The sequence below is a fragment of the Dromiciops gliroides genome, chromosome 1, assembly GCF_019393635.1.
Source record: "Dromiciops gliroides isolate mDroGli1 chromosome 1, mDroGli1.pri, whole genome shotgun sequence".
Taxonomy (NCBI): domain Eukaryota; kingdom Metazoa; phylum Chordata; class Mammalia; order Microbiotheria; family Microbiotheriidae; genus Dromiciops; species Dromiciops gliroides.
Window position 1 is genome coordinate 306,115,425 of NC_057861.1, and position 24,566 is coordinate 306,139,990.

The window sequence follows — 24,566 nt, forward strand, 5'->3', positions numbered from 1 at the left end:
TCCAATTTTCTAGATTCAATGGGAAGTGAATAACTATTTTAATAAAATTTAGGTTTTATTTTGGTAGTGAAAAGCAAAAAATAAAAGGTAAGAAGAAAATGTCATTTGAAAAGCTATAATAAAAGTGAATAACATAGACAACCTAAATAGATAGTACAGGAAAGATGTTTTTCAGTACAACTCAGTTTTATTTCACATACATACTATGTACACAGGGACATTTAGTACACAGAACATCTATAAAGTGGAATCTGGCAGACATTTCAGCTCATTTGTGACCCACAGTAACTTCAATCATCCCAACATTTTCATACAGGTGTCCCATCATGTCATCTTCTGCTTGTAAACTGCCAATGAAGCCACAGATGTCTCTACATTTACAAGGACAAGTCCAAATACAGTACTAACAAATCAATAAAACACTAAAAGCTTACGCTGGAGTGACAATATGAAGTTTACTGGGGTGCTAAGAGATCTAAGCTGGAATGAAGTTTGGGATTGTGGTTGACAAAGTGGTGAAGAAGTTAGTGTTTAACTAATAGGCCAATTTTAGTTTAGCAGGTGGATATGTCTAACAACTAATTCAAATCACTCCACTCCAGAGCTTGGTAACAGGAACCTAATCGTAGCCCACAGTTCTGACTGTCTGCTTGGATAGAGATTGTGAGAGATGGAAAGATGTTAACCTTTGGAGCATTCTGACTGATGTAGCTTTCCCAATTTATTTAAAATCTTCTCTATGCCACAACTATATTTGGAAGAGATGAAAGGAGGCTGCTGCCTTGTCTTGTTCCCTCTTGTGAAGTATTTAAATGGGTTGTTTAAAAGAAACATAGGCAGTTTGCTCTTTTAAAGGTACACTTTTACAATATCATCTTCAAATATTTTTTCACACTAGAACAAATTAAATCTCTTTTAGATTCAGAAAATAAACATGGACATGCTCCTTCCAAGAACATGACTTAGGGTATTCATGGCTCAGGTACCCTCCTGGAAAACAAATAAAGTGCACCTTGTAGTTTTTCTACATATTTCTCTCTCTAAATTGAGCACTGCAGTACAGTCATCAAAAATTATGCTGTATAGTTCTTTACTTCTTTGGAAACTACATATATAGTCTTTATAAATACAATGTTCATGCATATAGCATAAATTCACTTAAAAAAAACATCCAAACTTTACTACAGAATTTGACCACCAGGGAATACTACAACTTTGCCACACTGAGAAATAATACACTTTACAGCAATAAGAGAGAAAGATTCCTAATGGTCTTAATTTCTTTTTCTGTTCTTTAAAAACTCACTTCAGTAAAACAGCAGATGTGTTGCTTCTGGACTGTGATCCTACTTTTTTTCATATATTACATAAACTCTCTCTTTGAAAAATCAATGCTTTTTAAATTTAGAAGCAATCATTGGCTTTCTTCCTTTATTACCACTTTTGGTTTCTCTGTGAGTTCCATATTTTCCTTTTCTCTAATAAATCATTTACTTACAGAACATTTTCCTTTTGTGAGTTTTCAGACAAAATGGCCACCATCCCCCTCCCACACAAATCCTTAAACCAACAAAACTATACATATATCACTGTTTGTCAGGAATAATTTATACAAAATATTATTTTAAGGATTTCTTTCATTACTGTGAGCATGAACTAGCATAATTTGACAAACTGTTGTATAGCAGAAAAAAATGAACACCTAAAGTTTATGTTGAAGAAGAAAAAAAATCCTTCTTTGGATATATGTTCAAGCAAATTTACAGAAATACAAATCATTTACCTTTCATATGTTTTCCAGAATTTGGTGCCACATTCGTTAATTACCTGGGATATTTTTATTTTAGCAGAGCTTTTGCAAAAACAAACAAACCCCCTCCCTTACTCAACGAATGGGTTGAAGGCTGAATTCAACATCAGAATTATTAGCATAACTTATATGTCATAAAGTTTCCTACATTTATATTTGAAATACTTCTGGAGGGGGAGTAAGCTCTTTCACAGAAAAAATATCTCCAGTATATGTAGACAAGAACAATCTTCTTAGATTTTGTTCTTTATTGTGAACAATTGAAGGTTATATGGACTGGATATTTCTTTTGTTTAGATCACAAGAAGCAATGGCTTTAAAAAAAATCCCACTCAAATGAATAAGCTATTACTTGAATATTACAGAAGGGCATGTGCCTGTAAGAGGTTGTTTTGTATTGAAAATTTCTTCATATACTTTCTCACATCTCTCAAACCAGTTAGATCCTTTAAAAAGGAAGGTAACTGATAAGGCCTAGGAAACTGGACTGAGTAATCACCAAGTGATCACCTGAAGAAAGTACATGTAAACGTGGAAACTTTTTGGTAAATAGTAGGATGCATTAAGAAACTCAAAGTAAAATTATGTTGATAATTCGGAATGCCATACTACCTCAACATCCAATATCAAAGTTACTAGATTCTATTCTATGTCAGAGCTTGGGCTTAAATTCCTGAAAATGCTGATCTAGTCAGGGAGTGTAATCACAGTGTTTATTGATTTTCCAGCTTCTGCTGCACCAAGCAACAAGAATCTTCCCAATAACTGCCTTCTTTTCCCTCCCACCAATGGCGGGGAAAACCATCTGGTGACCAAATAACCACATACTATTGAGTTGGTGTGTATGTGCCTCTGAATCCATAGTTGGTACAAAGGGGATTCTGCCCAATAAAAAGAACCATGCACAAGTGTTGCTATCTGGCGGATCCCACTGGATGACTTCTATAGGCACTGATGTGGGTAAATCCAGTATGAGTAAGGATGGAGAAATATAGGCTTATAGAGAATTTTCAAAACAAAAATTATAATAATAGAGACATTAATTCTAGACCATAAATCGATGCTCCTTTCCATCATGGGCCATAAGAATGACATTGCGATTGGAAGTCCAGATCAGCCGGGCAAGTCTGAGTGCATTATGTGATCCAGGAGATGCAGGCTGGACAGGGGGCACCTGGTAAGTTTTAATACAACGAAGCTGAGGTGCTGAGTTCAGCATGCCAATACTTCCCAACAGTGAGGTATTCATCTGGAACAAGAAAGAGAAAATGACTTCAGTATGTACCTTTAAAAATATTTTTCTTTAATAAGGTCAAAAATCTGTATTAAATAGTATTCACTTGACTACCCCTTCTCAAAATGGGTATTCATCATTTTTAACTAGTTTACTTTCTTAAATCCTGAAGAACTTCATACACAGCATCTAAAATAGTGCTGGTGATCATGTTTCTGTAAATTTTGGGGAAAAAAGGAAAACTTTTTCTTTGACATGAAATTTTATGATATTTGAATTCCCATATTCTCTGGTAATATTTGATTGGGGGGGGCAGCTAGGTGGTGCAGTGGATAAAGCACTGGCCTTGGATTCAGGAGGACCTGAGTTCAAATCCAGTTTCAGACACTTGACACTTAACTAGCTGTGTGACCCTGGGCAAGTCACTTAACCCTCATTGCCCTGCAAAAAAAAGAAAGGAAAAAAAAATAATTGATTGGGAACTCAACTGAACCATAGGTGCTGATATTATATGTATGAAAGGCCTGCCCTGGTTCATGCTTGATATTTTCAAAGCTAATACAATTCTATTTTAACATCTCATGTGTATGGATGGGAGATACCTTGCTGTAAAAGAGCCTAGAAGGCAGTGCGTTTTTCTGCTGAAACATATGCTTTAAAAAAAGTATTTTTGGTAAACAACAAACAATAAATTCAATAAGGATTTATATTTCCTAAAAAAACCCAAAACAAACAACAAAAAATCACTGCATAGTTTCGTGAATTATGGAACAAGGAAATATGTATAAAATGAAACAAGAGAGTGGTAAGATGCTGATTCAGATCCCACAACATCACCATCTCTCCTACATGTCCTATTTAGTCCTTTGGCTCTTTTCTCTCTTCAAATTAAACTGAGAGATCTCAATCAGCATTTCTGTACTGTATTATAGCTCATCTATGATTTCCATGTCAGATAAAGAAGACACAAAGCTTGAAAGCTTACTACCATGCATTTTACCTGGCAGTGAACCAAGTTTGGGCACAATATTGGTTTAGAAGAAGTATATTAACTTCACTTATGTTAAATCCATGAAAATTAAAAAGGAAATATTAAATTATGAATTATACACTTAGGAAACAGTATATTGGAGTATAGTTATCTAAGCAATTGTAATCTTGCTAACTGAATAGTTGAGTTTTCTGAAGAGCTTTTCTTTGGAGTTTGTTCAGTGCACACAGTTGATGCCATGACAAACTAGAAGACCAAACACCCTGAAAGTCAAAAAGAAATCTCCAAAACAGGGTTCCCTGCCCTTCTCTTGTAACAACTTTCATTTCCAGTTCTTTTCTTCAGTCAAATTTCCATCTTAATATAGTAGGTTCTTGGGATTTGTACGACCCAACTGTATATGTAAAATCTGCCACATAAAACCTTGGCAAATCTTAACACATTTAAGCTGTGTTATTGCTGATACCATGTCCTGAATTCTGATCAGTACAAAATATAAGCCATTCCTTTTTCTGACCCTTCTCGGCAGCAGAATGGTGTCAGAGAGCGTAAATCACAGCATCTCTAGCAGGGAGCAGGCAAGCAGCACTGACATTTTCACAATTTAAATCATCTTGAGTAATAACCCTTTTAAGATGACTAATGTTACTGATTTTCCTGCATTAATAATAGTGCCGAATACAACACAGAGGTGAACAAAATCACTAGTGTATGAGGTCACATTTTAAAACCAAATGTATGGTTATGGTTAACTCTTTCTGCTAAAGTTAGTCTGACTTTTAGTACATTTCAAAGTCTTGATCCCCTCAATGTTTTAAAATGTTTTCAAAGATTTAACAAAATTTTAAAAATCAATCCTCCAATGCTTTCTGAAGGTCCCCAAATAGTTTATACAAGAATATTTCAAAAATCTTAGTTATAAAAGGTAATCACTAAATGACTTAATCCTCATCATAGCATGACTGACCAAATGACCAAGAAAATTAATGTTTAAAAATTAGCTGACATTAAGAAGTATATTGCATTTTTAAAATATCTAATTATTCATTGAGAAAGTCCCTTTTCATGAAATATCTATTAAAACATAAATACAAGACACTCATGCTATGCTCATGAGTGCCATTGGTAGCTGAATGCCCAGGTACTTCCTTCTTTTTTTGAAGTCCATAGAGCCTAGGGCAACACTATGGCTAACAGTAAAAGAATGAGGGGAATGAGAGGGAAGTTCTCTCCAGGGATACCACAGAAAGGGATTTAAGAAAATGCTCAGTATGGGTATCGAAAGCCCCTCAGCACCTCATGGCATCACCTTAATTTAGTCCTTCAGTGACTGTCCTTCAGTGCTGCAAGAGAAACTCTGCAAGTCACAGAATTAAAACACTAAGTTAAAACTTATGTAAATTCATAGAATTCTAGAGCTGGAAGACACCTTGGAGAACATTCATGCTATAATAACTAAAATGTTTTACTCTTCTTTTCAAATTTGGGATCAATTGAATAAGGGGTATATTTGGATTGACAAAGTTGTGTCAAAGAACTTGAGGATTCAACCATTTTAACATTAAATTTCAAGACCTTTCTTGAACAATGACTATAAACTATGCCAAAATGCATGACTTCTCTGAGTGAACACAGGCTTATTTAAAATGGTGAGCTGAAGAGAAATTTCGATGGAAAAGTTCTTATACATAATACAAAGGATAACAGAATACATAAAATAAAGGCTAATCTGAGTATCACTGGCATTTGGCTTTGGAAACACAAAGATACTAACACATACAAACTCATACACAAAAAACCTCACTCTCTCTACTACTGTTCTTTACCCATCCCTGCTGTCACTAGCCTGAGGCTCTGCTAAGGGTAGGAGAAAGGAGTTGCTATATTTCTGAAGATCATTCAAAAGACAGAAATCTACTATGTGGATGGCTAAAAGCTAGTAATTATTATTTTAAAATTATACTCTAGATATCACAGAAAACAATGAAAGACCATATATTGGTTCTTCAATGCATATATATATATTACACCCAAGTGGCCTTGTAGCCTTACATAGGCTACATACTATTTTATACATACATACATACATACATACATACATACATACATACATAATGGAACATAAATTACCTGTTAATTTTATTCTTACTAAAGTAAGAAGTGAAATGCATAAATGATTTAAAAATGCTGTTTTGGTTAGATTTCAACTTTCTCTTTTTTTTATATCTTAGCAGAGCTTTTAACAGCAAATAACCAAACACACAAATTTCAATTTCCTTTCCTTTAATTACACTTGTCTGCTCACTTATGAAAACATTCCTGAGTAGTGAAACATATAGAATTCAAGAAATATGAAATAAACTTTAATATTATTTTTGATATTAGTACATTTCTGCATCTCTCCCCATATTTCTCCCTTACCCACACCTACATGATTAAAATTTAAAATCTGTCCAAATATATCAGTAGGCCACAACTGGAAGGACTTCAAGGAGCTCAAATTACAATGCATATTACACAGCTTTTGCAAATCTCGTCAAATAAAAGATCTTTAAGATACTTATTGGCAGTAGTTGTGACATTTTCTTGGTAAAAATGGAAACTGCTATTAGTAGTTATTTCCTTCCATTTCAGTTTGATACTTTCTAAACATATAAGAAAAAGGCTGTGTGCTTATTTGAAAACTTCAGTGGAAGTAGCATTAAACTGAAGGGCAAGGTAATTTGATTGTTGGTAGAAATATCTTCTCTGAGTATTTACTTTCATGTACGTTAAAGTGCCATGACATGCTTATAACATAAGTCTTGCTTTTCTAAAGGCAGTGTACCTTATCTGAAAGAGCCCTGGGTTTGGAGTAAGAGGAATTGGATTTAAAGTGAAGCTCTGTTACAACTCTTCGTGATCTCTACTTCCTCACCTGTTAAAGGAATGGGGGTGGGGGTGGGAGTAGGTTGGAACAGATAACCTCTATAGTCCTTCATAATCTTAAATCTACCATCCCACGATGAGAGGCACTACACACCTCAACCATGCTAAACATGCATGGGTATAAACAGCTCTAGTATGATAGAGTAGAAAGAGTACTTGACTTTGGAATCAGTGTATTTGGGTTGAAATCCTGGCTTCAAACCTCACCAGCTGTGGGATCTTGGAAAAGGGAGCTTTTCTGACTCCTCATTTCCTCATCTGTGAAACAGGTATTAATAGCACCAGCACTACCTATGTCAGAAGGTTGTTGGGAAGAGATCGTTTTGTAAATTACAAAGAGCTATAAAATGTGTGCAGTTATTATTATTATTATTACCATACAAATATACTAGTTTACACACACATATACATACATACATTTAGCATCTTCAGGTGAAGATCAGAAGACTAAAGCAAGGCTTGAATAGAGTGATAGAACATAAAAGAGGCTTTGTTCAAGGTTCAAGCTTTGTACATCTAAAAATTCCCATTGTAGGCCTTGGTAATTTAATATTTTAAGAAGGGTTCATTATGGAACTGTTAACTGGCATAAAGAATATAGAACAGCTTCAGTTTTCCTTAATACCTGCTATCTAAGAGTGAAGAAAGGAAGCATCATAGGCAAGTTTATAATAGATTGATGGGAAAGGGAACAGGAAGCATTTATGTGCCAACTATGTGCCAGGAACTGAGCTCAGTAAGAGCTTTACAAATATTATCTCATTTGAACCTCATAAACACACTGTGAAGTAGGTGCTATTATTATCTTCATTTTGCAACTAAGGAAACTGAGGCTGACAGAAGCTAAGTGACTTGTCCAGTGACTTGTCACAAAGGTAATAAATTGTATGATTTTGGATTTGAAAGTCCAGTGCTCAATCTACTGTACCACTTGGCTGGGCCTTAAAACCCAGTATTAGGAGGTTAGGACTAAACCTAGTTTCATCATCTATGAGTTATTCAGAAACAGAGCTGGAAAGGAGAATAGATTCCAAGGACTAATATACACACACATAAAGAATAAAGGGAGGAGCAAGTCCACGTCACCAAGAGGCTGCATGGTACAACAATAATGAAAGTCAACATTTACAGAATAATGTCAGGTCTTCAGAGCACTTTACACACGTTATCATTTAAGCTTCATGAGCCTGTGAAGAACATTCTAGTATTATCTTCATTTTACAGAGAAGCTGGATTTGGAGTCAAGAAATTTGGATTCAGTTCCCAGCTTTGACCCTTATTAGATTTATGAGGGTTATTCTCTGTGTCTGTGTTCTCATCTATAAAATGGGCATGACAATGCCTTATTTATTATATATCTCAGAGTAGTGAGGAAAGTGCGCTATGAAATGCTATTGTAAGTTATTACAGTTGTAATTCTGAATTAGCAAACCTATAAAATTCAGAACTGAACTTGCTCTTGAGGTATCCTTAAGAGATTTGGCAGCTATTTTTCAGTTGGGAGCAAAGACCTGTCAATGGAACAAAATATGGCTTATTATAAAAGGGGGAAAAACCTCAATCATTTTTATAAAGAAATGAAGGGAGGGCTCTGCAATTGTGAGTAAAAATGTGGTGATAGTCCTTTTCCTTGCATCTTTTCAAATATTACAAGAAGAGAAGAATATAAGTTGAAGAGGAACAAAGTACAATTTGATAAAGTAAATAAAATTTTTGCAAGCACTAAATAGAAATAACATCAGTTGGTAAACTCTTTAAAAGACATACTTCTTGCAAGAGTCCAATTTAGGGCCAGCTAAATTGGAGTGAGGCCACTGTGGCATGTAAGAGGCACAAAGTAAGAGCACTGTGGTTATACACTGGGGAAAAAATGAAGACTCGGTAATATCTTTAGGGAAAAGAATTTAATACAAGCTAATTAAGATACTAGAGGTATATTCTGGAAGCCAGGATAATGAGAAAATAAACTGGAAAACTAAATTAGATGAATGAAGAAAAAGTCTGTGACATATTTGGAAGTTGTCATGCTTTAATAGTATGTTGTTAATTAAGCAATTTATCGTATCCATTTTACATTTTATTAGCTATTGATTTTTTAAAGCCATCATCAAGTTGTGTTCAGGCCCTGTTTAAACTCTTTTTTTTTTTTAACCTTTTAAGGCAATAAATGGAACCTTATAAAGTATCCTAGGATACTTGAAAGAAAAGTAAATGTGGAGAAGAATGACAAAAGTCTTAACTACCTATGGGAGGGACAGCTAATACTTAAATATTAATAATTATCAATGGCAAAGGAGAAAGGCAATATCTTCATTATCATTAGTTTTAAAGGAAGGGAAGGATTTACCACAGAAAGTAAAAGGAAATTAAGATGCATAGAAATGGATAAGTAAAACTTATAAAAGACTTTAGAGGTCAAAACCAAAATGTTGTAAACGTTCACATTAATCAAAGAATAGACTAGGTAATTAAATGGCAAACAAAGTCTGTGAGATTTATAATAAATGTTTTTTGTGGAAACTTACAGGGGCTAATACAAATCTACAATGGAATTGATACTAAGATGCTTTTCTCTCTAATAACTCTCCTTAGTATAATCTTGTTGCTAACTCAAGCGTCTTGATTATTTTTTAACGGGTTTCAATATTATCTGACTTACATGTAATAAAGGCTCAAAATTCATACATATTATATGCTGCACCACAGAATCCATTTATAGCCATAGCAAATGTACTTACCTGCCAGAAGGAAATGTGACTGTCAGAGTTTGAGTAGGTGGCAAGATACCGTCCATCTGGAGCAAATGCCACAGCAGTTATTGGCCCCTTGTGCCCATGAATTGTCTAAAATTAAATTTCATACGTTGTTAATGATATTAATTTCTCAGATACATTGTAATAATATTATATTATCTCAATTACACATATACATCCAGATAAATATACAGAATGTTTAAAATGTCATTTTTATGGAAAGCAAATTTTGTTTAGTTTCTCTTTTTCCCTTTACAAATCAGCTTTCATATATATAGCTCTAGGTTAGCAGGTACCTTCTTCACTGGTCTGTCAAAATGCCTTAGACCTTTTCCTACAGATTCTACCCGTGTCTTGGCTTTATGGACAATGGTGGGCTACTTAAGTTTGGAAGTGTCATTCCTTTACCCTGGTATAAAAGAACCAATGAGCTGGCCTAGTACCCTTCTTTTATTGTCCCCTGCCTCCACTTTCTTGGGTGTCTTTGGCTAAACCATAGGATTTTCCATTTTGGACCTTTTAAAAAGACCCTTAATAAGAAGCTATTTTCAGCATTAACTAACTAGGTCATCTAATTCCTTTGCAAAAACTCTTTTGGTTCTAGTGAAATAACCTGACACTTGTATATCAATTAATGCTTAAATGAGTTATAATTAATAATAGCTAATATAATTAATAATAGTTAAGATGCTTATGTTGGGATCTACATACTTTATTAATTCCCAACAAAAATAGCATATCAATTTTCTGGGAATGAGTTACATAGTAAAAATTCTGATAACTAACTAAATGCTATATTTTAATATATTAAATATACATATATATGCCAGTACATACAAGTATATATGCATATATCTATATCTATATATCTGTATATAAATACATATAAATGTATAATCAGCACAGGAAACTGATGCATAAAATATGACACTATACTTGAAATACACTATATACCATATTATATACTTATCTAGCACAATATATAGTTGTATATATCTACTTTATATATACTTAGGATGAATATACATTCATAATGTATGTCATGGAGGCTAGTAACTATATAAATAAACATTAATAAATGTTTGAACCACAAATAACTATGAACAGTGAAAATTAATTTAAGAGTAAAAGTCTGATAAAAGAACTTTGCTGAAAAAAATAATACTTTTAACCTTAGTGGTTTTAATAATTACAGAAAATAGTAGAGCAGCAAAAAGTAAAGTACCACATTGTTTTAATCAGACAAGACTACAAATAACATTTCTTGAAAAATTTAAAACCAACAATTATATAAAATGTTAATTATATAAAGGTGGTCCTATGTAATCTACTGTGAATCTACAGCTCCAATAGCAGAATTAGACTGAATTTATCATTTACTTTTACATATAAGAAATTCAGGACTTCATTAAAATGTTTAAAATGATCGGGTGGAAGAGGGAAGGAGAAAAGAGCGTAAGAACTTTCTTAAGATATCTTTGAATGTTGCTTTACTATGTCACTTATTTTTCAAGGTGCAGTAGAAACAAAATTATACAACATGGTGTACATTTATTCCAAACAAAGGAAACAATCATTAAGAGGACTGTTAACAATGGAATATGAGCTATTTAATAAGTTGAGTACATCATCCAGTGGAAAAATATTGAAATCACATATCAGATGACAAGTCTGCCTACACACAGAGTTCTGAAGAATGCCAGTTATTTAGATGACAGCCTAGAAGAATACAAACTTGGTGACTGTCCATGGTACTACCACAGATATGGCTCACAAGACATTGCTCACATTAAATGTAATCTATTAAAAATTCATAAAACACTATATATTGCTGAAAGTCATACAGTCCTATTCTGCAAGAAAGCAAATGCTTCCACTTTGGAGGTTCTTGCTATTTTAAACTATTTGGTACATCTGGTGAGTCTGTTACAATTTCAACCTAAGAGGTGCTTCAGCCCTCAGTGTAATGGAAATGTTGCTATTGTCTTTTGTTCAGAATCTCTGAACTTCTGAGATCTGTAAACACACCACCTGAACTGACTTTAACCTCTATATTCCAGTATTATGGATGCAGCTGTGCAGGGATCACAGCAAGCATATAAATAAGTACTTTGTGATAGGATGAAATCCAGTGGTTTGGATCTTAAATGCTAGATTGTTAAGAACAGTTCATACTATTTGGAAAGGCCAAAATAAAAAGAATAGTGTTTTTTTTAAAAACATGCAAATAAATATCATACCTTGCCACTGTACTGGACAAAGACATTTCTGCCTTGTAAAGATAAATGTAACATAAAGAAATTAATATAATTTAGGAAATGCTGTTAAAAATAAAAAAATATTCCTAGCAGGAAACCAAGTGTTCTGTTGTTAAGCATCTCCTCTTAGAAAAGAAACTGAGAGACAGGACTGGTAATAAGAAATGCTTGCACTTACATAACGCTTTTCAACAGACACATCCAATATGTTATGCAAAGGAAGGTGATTAATCCCATTTTAAACAGTAGGAAACAGAGGCATATATTTGTTAGATGTTTTTTCCAGGATCAGTTGAAGCTGTAACTGTCTCTTATAGACCAGACCATTCCCTTTAAAACTCCAACTCACATGGCCTATCACTCCCTAGGGTGCCTGCCATTCAGCTTCCAAATGTCAAGTTGGAGAATTAAAACTAAGAAGTAAGACTTTATTATACCTACTTTGGGGGTTAAATGGTGTAAAAATGAAGACATTTTATATTATGATAATTGATATCATATATTATATTATTGTAAGTAATTATTAAGAAAAAATAATCCCTAAAGAATGTTTTTTTAAAAAAATTCACCACTGACTATTGAAATCCAATATAGAACTAAAATTCTGCTGTAACAAGTATTAACACAATAAAAAGTTTTTCAAAAGCCACGACCCCCACTTCAAATATTTTTTATGGCAAGAAAACCCCAAACCAAATGAATCTGTTAAGTCCTTTGAATTTCAGTGCAATGGAATGTAAATTACATTCATATAATTCAGAGTTAACTAATACTGGAAAGAAGATTTAGAATCTATGGAAAAATTAGAATCTTTAGAAGAATTATGAGATTTTTTCCCTCAAGTTTTACTTTACACTCTTATCAGAGCTCTCTCACGATTCAGTCCTTGCATAAGACAGAACAGTATGATTTGAAGGATGCAAAATGACTATGAGAACCCAAATATCTACTCTCATTGGTTTTAGGTTGTGCTTGAAATCCCCACCATTAGAGTTATTTTGGGGGTTCATTCATTAAGCACTTATTAAGTATCTATTATATACATGGAAGAGAGAACACAAAAATAATAATTCACATCTTCCCCCACAGCCCTTCCTTTGAGAATGCATGTTTGTTGGTAATAAACATACCACACCCACAAGTACAAGCTCCACAATTGGTTGTCAAGATCTAAGACTGAGACAGTGACAATGTGTAAGCATGCATGGAAAAAGTCCTGGATTTAGAGTCTGAGAACCCAGACTTAGAGCAAGTCTCTGCCACTTATTGCTTGTGTGACCTTGGCAAGTAACAACTCTCCTCTTTGGGTCTTAGTTTGAAAAATGAGAAGGACAATAAATAAAGCCAAAGGTTTCTTCCAGGTATAAACTGATGATGCTCTGATATTCCCTTAAAGGATCTATAATTTAGAAGAGGGAATAAACATGTACCCACAAACTTTAACAGTTTATCTGAATTAAGTGCCCGGGAGAGGTCTATGAAAAACTGAAGAAAGTGATTACTTCTGGTTTAAAGCTGGGTGGGCCAAAGAATCAAGAAAGGCTCCTGATAGTTCCTGAATTGGGTCTTGTACACTGAAAAAGAATTTCAACAAGTAAAGGCAGAGGAAGAAGAGAGAGAGGGAATTAATTTTAGACACAAAGACACAAAGGGAGGGGAAGACTAAAGCATCCTGATACAATATAAAGTCCCTGATAAAATACAAGTATTTCATCTACCAGGATTAACAGCTTAACCCATCATCCCTTACTATCACATTAACAAAGAGCAAAACACTAAGGGAATGGGACACACACAGTCTAGATTTGAAGTCAGGAAGACCTGGGTTCAAATGCTGCTTCAGACATTTATAAGCCATGAGAGCTTGAGCAAGTGACTTAGCCTCTGTGTATCTGAGTTTCCTCATCTGTAAAATAAGGGGATTGGATTTGTGAGAAAGTTATTAATAATAGGGGTTTTGGGACTCTCAGTCCCCCCCTCTCCCCCGAGCCGGGCCTGACCTTTCTTAAGGACAGCCCAGTCAGGAAGGTACCTCACTCAAAACTATACCTACCTGAAAGGCTTGTTTGGGCCAGAGGATCTGTTCTCTGGGCTCTGACCTCAGCACGACATAGTAGAAACACCCTCAAATCCAGTGAAACAATAGATTTGAGTGATGCTAGCCAATTAGCTTTGAACAATGTGTATGGGTGGGCTCTACTCTGCCCACGGTGGGCTTGCAAAGACACCCGCCTTTTTGACCCGGGAACTGGGTGAGAGTGGACGCAGCCCACTATAGTTCCCCATGATCTCTTTCTCTCCCATAGATCCTAGTGAGGCTTTCCTATCTTTCAGAGTCATGTGTGCTTTCTTTGCTAATACTTAATATACTTTAATAAATGCTTAATGCCCCCAAACTGGTGCAGTAGCCTCTAATTTCTAAGTAACAAATATACGATAAACCCCAGCTAATTTTCCCTGCACTTGGGACAGAAATAGGGCAACCACATATAGTTTTACTGGCCACAGATTTTATACCTTCTGATGTCCCTTCCAGCTCCAAATCTATCATCTATGAACATAAGTAGATTTTGATGAGGTCAAAAATTTGCCAATTCAATTCAATAAACATTTATTAAAGTCTATTACATGCTGGGTACTGTGCTAAGTGCCGAGGGTATAAATAAGAAAAAGCAAGACAGTTCCTGCCTTTAAGAAGTTTGTAGTCTAACTGGGGATCACAATATGCAAAAGGAAGTGGAAAGGCTTGGGGGTAAAACCAAGAAGAGCTGCTGATGGAAAATGGAGAGGTCCAGCACCAAGCACTCTAAACACATATTTGCTCCAGACAGCATGGTGGAATGGAGGAAGAGCTGGCCTTGGAGCCAAGAAGACCTGGCACATTCTGGCCCTGTGAATTAAGGTGAGTTGCTGAACTGCACTGTGCTCTAAGAAACTCTCTGTTCAATTCAATAAATATTTATTAGGTGTCTATTATGTGTCAGCCATTCTCTAAGACTAAGTTGCAGACAAGGTGCCATTCTGCACTAAGAGGGGAAACCTCTGCTTGTTTGTTTTGCGTGGGGCAATGAGGGTTAAGTGTCTTGCCCAGGGTCACACAGCTAGTGTCAAGGGTCTGAGGCTGGATTTGAACTCAGGTCCTCCTGAATCCAGGGCTGGTGATTTATCCACTACAGCACCTAGCTGCCCCCGAGGGGAAACATTCTCACCTGGAAGTTCCCTATACTAATGAAACCACAGGTCCTAACACTAATTTAGGGAGTATGCCTAGAGGCATATTTCCTCTGGTAGTAGAGTCACTGAACACAAAAGAAATATATTTTATTATACCATATCGCAAAGGAAGATAAATAATGAAAGGTAACTTGGGCTGCATGTCTTTGTGACACCTCAACACAAAAGGCAACATTTCATGGTTAACTGGCATTGAGGGAATCAATGAAGGCAGAAAGAAGACAAAGACATCTTCCTGACTGACAACCTTGCTTGTTAGTCAAGGAAAACGGAAACAATAAAGAAAATGCATCTCAGTATGGTGGAAAAGTGAAAAATTAATTCACTTTCCTTTTCTTCCAAGCTTCTGAGGTTTTCAAGATTTTATTAGGTATGTACATTCACCTGAGGGTCTTTCCTTATGGTGAAATAAAATTTGTGACATAGTAAGCAGTTTATACAGATAATAGTGACGCAGATACATATAAAAATATGGATGGCATCTAAAATACCTACAGAGAGCCCAGGAGTAATACACTGTGATCTACGTGCTGAAATTTCCTCAGTCTTACTGAACTCAGGGCTATCTAACCATAGTAAAGAAAGTAACCTTCTTAATGGCTAGCATTTATTTAGCACTTATGGTGCTTTGTATTGTCTCATCTTAGTCTCACAACCCTGGAAGTGGGTGCTATAATTATTCCCATTTTATAGATGAGGAAATGAGGCAAATAAAGATTGTGACTTGCTCATAGTACATAGCTAATAAGTATGTGAAGACAGATTTGAACTGAGATCTCCCTGACTCCAGGACCAACACTCTAACCACTGCACCACCTAGCTTCCTTAAAAGATTATCTTCTCCATTCTACCAAGCACACTGAACAGACAAAAATCTAACCTGTTTTCAAACATCTCCAGAGAAGATTCTATGACCTCCCTTGAGACTCCTTTTCAGTGTTTAACAATGTGTACTGTTAGGCAAGTCTTCCTTCTATCAAATCTAAATCCCTATATAGTACCATTTAAACTGTTGTCCTCTTGTTTTTATATATATATATAGATAGATAGATATAGATAGATATAGATATAATACTAATACATATATATAATACTATATATATATATATATATATATATATATATATATATATATATATATATATATATATATATATATATATATATATATATATATATACTAAGCAGAAATAGGAAAGAGCCAAGCACTAGTCTTCCTGACGAAAGCCTTCTATAGCCATGCAGACTATTATGATTTTTTTTTTTTTGCAGGGCAATGAAGGTTAAGTGACTTGCCCAGAGTCACACAGCTAGTAAGTGTCAAGTGTCTGAGGTAGGATTTGAAGTCAGGTTCTCCTGAATCCAGAGCTAGTGATTTATCTAGTGCGCTACCTAGCTGCCTCCATGCAGACTATTATTACCAAACCTCTCAGTCTTTTATTTTCTGGGCTAAAAAATCCTAGGGATTATAACTTTTTTTTTTTTTCGAATATCATCTTTTCCAATTGTGATAGTCCAGAAAACTATTCTGTATTTTTTTAGACTGGTTTCCCTTAGTAGGCTATCTCTGCTCCATCCCCATTCTTGCTCTTTTCTCAAAACTTCTATGCCTCATGCTTGTATGGTGTGGGATTCCTCTGGTTATCTCTGGCATCTCCTTGATAATGACATCAGAAATAGGAATACAGATGGGTAAACCTGAGGAGCCCCTTGTTCCCTAATGATCAAACCTACAGCCCTCACTCTCATCACAGCCTTTTTTTGGGGGGTTGGCGGCAGGGCAATGAGGGTTAAGTGACTTGCCCAGGGTCACACAGCTAGTAAGTATCAAGTGTCTAAGGCCGGATTTGAACTCAGGTCCTCCTGAATCCAGGGCCGGTGCTTTATCCACTGCGCCACCTAGCTGCCCCCATCACAGCTTTTTCTGATGTGGAGATAGCAAAGGACTCACTGACTCTGCTTCTGTAATAGAAGAAGCGAGTGAGATGATGGCAGAACTTAAGTGTGCCAAGACAATGTAACTTCTCATAAAACCACCGCTGAACTTAATTTCTATCCACTGTGGCCTGATGACTGAGGGAAAATTCAAATGCCAAAAATGAAAGTATATAATGGATACTGGGGGAAAAAAATCTTATTGTTGATAATACTCCATTTTTGTTTGAATTTGTTAGCAACTCTTGGTATTAAAGGTCACTTCAATACCTATGGTGATTTTGACTATACAATTTTTTTTTTTTTGGTGAAGAGGAAACCACATTAAGAATTATCATAATCTCAAAATTTTGTTGTATGAATCTCAATGATTCATGAGATTGGTAAACTAGATTCAATAAAAGACATACTGAACTTATAACTGTAGTTGAAATGTGCAGATTTATACAAATATACCCCTAAATTCAAAGCAAAGGAAATAAATGAAAGGTTTTACAGGTCAAGAGATTGAACTTCTACTGAAATATTTACTAACTGTATATCAAGTAGGAGAGTTGCCGGCTTAAAGAAACCATTGTGTCTTTAATGTAATCACTATTGCCTAATGATAAGGAAAACTAAAAGGTCAATTAATTATAGAATTCAATATTTAGACCATCAAACTCTTTAGTACTTAACAAGCAATTAATATTTGTCAATGAAAAAATGTTTTGGTAATACAAAGGTGAAAATCAATAGCACTAGCACACTTGTTGGAGTCTGTACCACTGACAATTAATCCAAATAACTGCAATCCTTAAGGGAACACAACTGCTTTGATGTTTTAATTTATGTGCCGGCCTCACAAATGTTAATCCTTTAAAACAGAGATTTATCCCTTTTTTCCTGTTACTCAGAATATACTTTTTTTTTTTTGCAGGGCAATGGGGGTTAAGTGACTTGCCCAGGGTCACACAGCTAGTGTCAAGTGTCTGAGGTCGGATTTGAACTCAGGTCCTCCTGAATCCAGGGCCAGTGCTTTATCCACTGCGCCCCCTAGCCGCCCCCCAGAATATACTTTTTAGTGATCATGTATTTAATTTATAATTATGATCATTTCTGCATTCCTCTAGCAAATTTCATTTCCTTTTATGTCTGACACTCAATCTGCACTTCTGTAATACCTTATTCCCTTCTACTTTCCTAATCTTGATACTTCAGTGAACCAGTTCATCTCCATATTGTCTCAAATCCCTAAATCCTTTGTCTTAGCCCCCATCATACTCTGCCAAACCACAAGTGTGCTTTACTCTCACCATTTACCTCTTTGATTTCTACTCACATGCTGTCAAACAGAACTGGAAGAAATCAAGAAATGGTGCTGACTGGGTTCACTACAGTTTTATGCTAATTAATTTCACTGGGCCTTCACTGCAATAAGGCAACCTATGAATTCTCCCTAATTGATTCTCTATCCCATTTGCCACAGCAGCTCTTATAAACTTTATCTCCCCTTCTTATTCCCATCTCCCCTACCATGTCACCCCTTCCTCTCAGCTGAGGAACTCACTTCATACATTATGGAACAAAACTATCTCTTCTCCCTTTTACTTCCAGTATTCCTTTGACATAATTTTCCACTATCACCTTCACTCCAGTCTCTGATGGAAGGGCTGGCACTTTTATTTGCCAAGGTCAACCCTTCTATATGTACCCTTTACGCTATACTATGCCATCTTTTTTTGGAGGGGAGGTAGGGCAATGAGGGTTAAGTGATTTGCCCAGAGTCACACAGCTAGTAAGTGTCAAGTGTCTGAGGCCAGATTTGAACTCAGGTCCTTCTGAATCCAGGGCCAGTGCTTTATCCACTGTGCCACCTAGCTGGCCCCTATGCCATCTTCTTTTGCAGACTGAAAGCCCTGGTTGGTTCAGGGGACTAAAGGCTCGGACTGTTGATATCATTTCATTGTCAGCTTAGTGGAAGGCAATGGCTAATGGATTACAATGTGTAACTTAGCAAAAGACTTTTGTTCAGCTGAATGAACATGAGGTGTCCTCAAGGCTTATCCTTTTGGCATATCCTCCTGCTAGGGCTAAGTAAATCTCTTTGTTAAGTGCTGAATGACCTGAAAATGTCTCGTTTTGTTTAAATACCCAAACTAAACTACCATAAGATTGACCTTACTCAAGCCCAACCCAACCACCCACCCACCCCCACCTAATCTTTGATCTCTTTCTCTCTAATGGTTCATTCCCTACTAGCAATAGCCCCATCTCCCATCATTGAAAACCCTATCTAGATCCTGCCACATGTGTTAACTATCATTTTATCTCTCTCCTTGACTTCTTAAAGTCCTTGAGAAAACTTCATCTATAATTGGTGCTTCCACTTCCTCTCACTGGCTTCTAATCCCTCTGAAATCTGTCTTCCAACTTCATCTTTCAATTGAAACTGTCCTCTTCAAAATTATCAATGATGGTCAAATCTAATGGCCTTTTCTCAGTCCTCTTCTTGAGCTCTTGCAGTTTTTCACTGTTGACCACTTTCTCTTCTTGGAGTCTCTCTCTGCTCTCTCCTGACTCTTCTATTTATCTGACTGTTCATTTTCAGGCTCCTTTGCTGGTTCTTCATCCCTGCCATCTGCATTAACTGTGGGTGTCCCCTAAGGTTTTGTCCTAGGCCTTCTTCTCTTTTTTTCTCTATACTACCTTGCCTGGCAATTTCATCAGCTCATCAGCAGCTGAAAGGGTTCAATTGTCTTCTATATGTAGATGATTACCACATTTCAATAACCAGTCCCAGTTTCTTTGAGCTCTGGTTCCACATTGTTAACTGCCTAATGGTCCCTTGGAACTAGATATCCCATAGGCATCTCAAACTCAACCTATCTAGAATGTAATTCATTATTTTTCTCCAAAAATCCCACCTACCCTTCATCTGAATTTCCTTATTACTGTTGAGGATACCACCCTCCTTCCTGTCATTTAGGTTCCCACTTTTAGACATCTTCAACTCCTTATTCTTGTGCAATATATCCAAATCAGTTGCCAAGTCTTACAATTTCTTCTTCTTTAACATCTTTTCTCTACTCACACAGCCACCCCTCTAGTAGAGGACCTTATCACCTCTCACTGAGATTATTGGAAGTTTTTTAATTAGACTCACTGACAAGTTTCTGCCTCCGAGTTTCTATGCACAGCTGTAAGTGTTTTTTCTAATTAGTAGGTCTGATCTTGTTTCTCCCATTCCCTACTCAATAAACTCCAATGCTTCCTCCCTATTACTTCTATGGTCAAATATGGACTATTCTGTCTAATATTTAAACCTTTTCACCACCTGGCCCCTTCCTATCTTTCCAGTCTTTCACCACCTTACTTCCCCATCCCACACTCTATGATGCATGAATACTGGACCACATGCTCTTCACACATAATTCTAGATCTCCTGTCTTTGGGCCTCTCTGCTCTTAAATGCATAGTAAACCATAAGATGTGTCTATTGTGATACCGGCCATCTTTCATATCTGGAATGTTCTCACTCTGACTTTTGGAATCCTTGGTTTCTTTTAATGCTTAGCTTAAGTTATGCTTCGCAGGGAAATTTCTCACAGTATCTGTAGCTACTAGTACCTTCTCTTCTAAGGTTACCTTTTATCTAGTCTTTACTTACCACATGCATATGTAAAATATATGTAAATGTATATATCTATATATCTTTTTATTGACTTATGGAAATGTGGTCACTTTCATTAAAATGTAGGCTCTTTGAAGGAAAGATTTGTTTTGCCTTTTTTTTGGAATAGTGCCTATCAAAAAGTGTTTAATAATAGATACTCGTTGATTGATAACATATGAAAAATAAAAACTCAACCTGATATTTTACTGTTTTCTATTTCTACATAGTAATAACTGTGTTTTAGTTTCAAAGGAGAATTCATACTACTTGACGTCTACAAGCCAAGATGGGGGAGGAAAGACATTAAATGCACAGACCCCAGGCATGTTGAGCCTCTGAATCAGCCAGTGTCTTCTGGAACCAAGCTTACACCTGGGTGAGAGGGCTGAACAGTTGGCCAGGGGGTTAAAAATACAGGGGTGTCTGAGGGACCTAAGGAGAAATTCAGCTGTCCCACCCCAAAAGCGAACCAGGAAGAAATCTTGAGCAGTGGGAAGCCCAGGTGGGGGAGGGGCAAAGGCTCATCAGTGCTAAGAACCACAGCACAGAAAGCTTTGCTGGTTGGTTAATTAGTAAGTTGGCTTGAAGTTATCTTCTGACTAGAGAACAGGCCAGGTGAGAGAAAAACCTGCCCTCCCTCAAACCAAAACACCTGGGACCCTCTGAAGCTGGGGACAGTGTAGCTTGGAAGTAGGGCCCCACTGTAAGAGGGAATTAAAAGTCAAGTAAAAGACCGCATGATGAGCAAGCAAAGAAAGTTGAGAACTCTAGGAAGTTTCTTCAGCACCAAGGAAGATCAAGGTGCACCCTCAGAAGAGGATAACAACCTCTGGGCCCCTACACCCAAAGCTTCCAAGAAAAATATGAATTAGTCTCAGACCATGGAAACACTCAAAAGGGACTTTGTTGGTTTTTTTTTTTTAAGTGAGGCAATTGGGGTTAAGTGACTTGCCCAGGGTCACACAGCTAGTAAGTGTTAAGTGTCTGAGGCCGGATTTGAACTCAGGACCTCCTGAATCCAGGGCCAGTGCTCTATCCACTGCACCATCTAGCTGCCCCTCAAAAGGGACTTTGAAGAGAAAGTAGGAGAGAGAGAAGGAAGATTTAGAGAGGTGGAGGAAAGAATGGAAAGAGAAATGAGACTGATGCAGGAGAGTCATGAGAAAAAAGTCAACAGCTTGAAAAGCCAAATGGAAAAGGAGATACAAAAGCTCTCTGAAGAAAATTATTGCCTAAGAATCAGGATTGAACATATGGAAGCTAGTGATTTTATGAGAAACCAAGACAGAGTAAAGCAAATTCAAATGAATTTAAAAAATGGAGGGCAATATGAATTATCTCCCTGGAAAAACAGCTGATCTGTAAAGATAGGAAACTATTTAGGATGACTGTGACTGAACATGAAGTTTCTCTTGTTTTCTTTTGGCATTTGAAAATATCCTCTCTTAAAATATGGCTATTCGTGGTTTCCTTTGTACTTTCAGTGATTCATAGCACATCATACTGCACTCAGTAACCACTCTATCTTCATGCTTTGTGCTTGTGACAGATTCAGTGCCCTACAGTATTTCAGCACAAGTAGTTCCCAATGAAAGAATATACTCCAAAAGTTTGTTTGAAATTGGTTGTTTGGAATTTAGACCATATTGGTCCATAAAACAAGGTTGTTCATTGTGGTCAGAAATTTATTTAACTCAAAACATATCTGAAACAGTACTATTTCAGTTAGATTTAACCATATTACATGATCATCTATTTGAAAATATGCTCCAATTTCTAACTAAGAACCCAAGGGATATTTCTCCTACCTTGCTGACAGTAGGGCTGATCTGGAAAATAGATCCAGAAGAGATCATTTGAAAATCATTGGACTACATGAAAACCATGACCAAAATAAGAGTTTAGACAGCATCTTCCAAGACACTATCAGGGAAAACTGCCCTGATATTCTAGAAGCAGAAGGTAAAATAGAAATTGAAAGAATCTACCAATCACCTCCTGAAAGAGATCCCAAAAGGAAAACTTCCAAGAATATTATAACCAAATTCCAGAGCTCCCAGGTCAAGGAGAAAATATTGTAAGCAGCTAGAAAAAAGGAAAAAAAAACATACACAAATATATACATCACTTAAAAACAATTTGACTTAAGATGTACTCTGCAATTTCATTAGTCTAAGGTTTTGCCATAACAGAATAAGGAAATGTATCCTTCAATTATTCTTTGAGCTCTTGATTTTCCAGAGCTGCAGTCTCAGCATTCTGAGCCATGAAGTGCATGGAGCCCCTGGTATATTTGTGTTTAGGACCCCAAACTTAGCTGTGATATTGGTATCTATTGGTTTTAAAATCTAAAAGTTTGCTATACTTTTAAGAACAACACAACTATTTTAGATTTTTTAAATTTAGTCTTTGTTAAGGTATTTATAGACTAGAAATCATAAATTAAAAATCAGTAAGCCTAAAAAGTCCTATAGTACTGAAGTAGGCATCATAATGTTCAATTCTCTATCTAAATACTAAATGCTTTTTACTGCTCCCTCCCCCAATCTGCCATTCGCTCCTTAAATGAAAACTCTTGCAATAAAATTGCTACTAGATTGATACAAAAAAACCAACAACAACAACAACAAAAAGCCCAACCCTCACTTTCCTAAAGATACAGCATTTCTTTGTGAAAGAGATTTTCTCATTACAGTAGCCCTACCCTTTGTTGTAAGGAATATGGTTTGGACATATGTTATAGAGAACTTTTTTTTTTTCTGTTTAGAATTTTATTTTCCAAATTACATGTAAAAACAAATTTTGACATCAGTTTTTTAAAGCTTTATGTTCCGACTTCTCTTCCTCCCTCCCTCCCTTCCCACCCCCTACCCCGAAGAACTCAAGCAATTCAATATAACTTACACATGAGTAGTCATAGAAGTAGTCTCCACATTAGCTAGGTTGTAGGAGAAAACAGATGGTAGACACAACTGAGCCCCTGTAACTTGTTTTTAACTCTTTGTATCTCTATATCTGTATAATATAAGGTACCTCTTTAGGTCAATAGAATAGAATGAAATTAGTCTGGAAAGCCAGATTGTTGGGGTTTTTTTGTTGTTGTTTTTGCGGGGCAGTGAGGGTGGAGTGACTTGCCCAGGGTCACACAGCTAGTAAGTGTCAAGTGCCTGAGGCTGGATTTGAACTCAGGTCCTCCTGAATCCAAGGCTGGAGCTTTATTCACTACACCACCTAGCTGCCCCTACCAGATTTATTCTTAAGGAAGATGCACATTCATAAGTTTAGGTCAATATTACCCAGAAGCTTACTAGTTTCTAGATAGTAGCAGTGGATAAAGGGATGTGTTGGATGCTTTGGAGGTAAAACTGACGTAACTGGAGAGAAGCTAGATATTTAGAATGGAAAAGGAAAAGTCAAAGAGAAAAAAAAAACTAAGGTTTCAAACATGGAAGATTTGGTGAAAGGTATGAACACTAATAGGAAAAAATGAAATCAGAATGAGTAGGATTCTTAAGAAAGATAATAAATTTGGTTAAGTTTGAAGTATTTTTTTTTTCAAGAAAGAAGTAACTATCAAGTAAATTTTGAGGTTGTGATAGGACATATTTCTGAGGGTGCATATGTAATTTAAATCAAGTCAAAGGTTAGATTAATTAATACACATTCATCTGATTGAACTGAAATACTTAAAAACATGAGATATTTCATTAGTGTGTACACCAACATAAATGATAATTCTTCCCACCCCTTAGAAGGATATTTCATAAA

The 24,566-nt window shown here is 36.0% G+C and overlaps 1 protein-coding gene across 2 annotated transcripts in view; it reads right to left on the reverse strand.

Moving 5' to 3' along the window:
• Positions 1-167: 167 nt before the first annotated feature.
• WDR7 (WD repeat domain 7) overlaps positions 168-24,566 on the reverse strand; it is a 454,202-nt gene continuing 429,803 nt past the window's right edge. For both annotated transcript variants that reach the window (XM_043964540.1, XM_043964532.1), the window contains 2 exons: positions 9,702-9,806; positions 168-3,059 (listed from right to left, as the gene is read on the reverse strand). In XM_043964540.1, the coding sequence (XP_043820475.1) occupies positions 2,856-3,059; positions 9,702-9,806 (309 nt within the window). In that variant the 3' untranslated portion in view covers positions 168-2,855. The remainder of the gene's footprint in view (positions 3,060-9,701; positions 9,807-24,566) is intronic.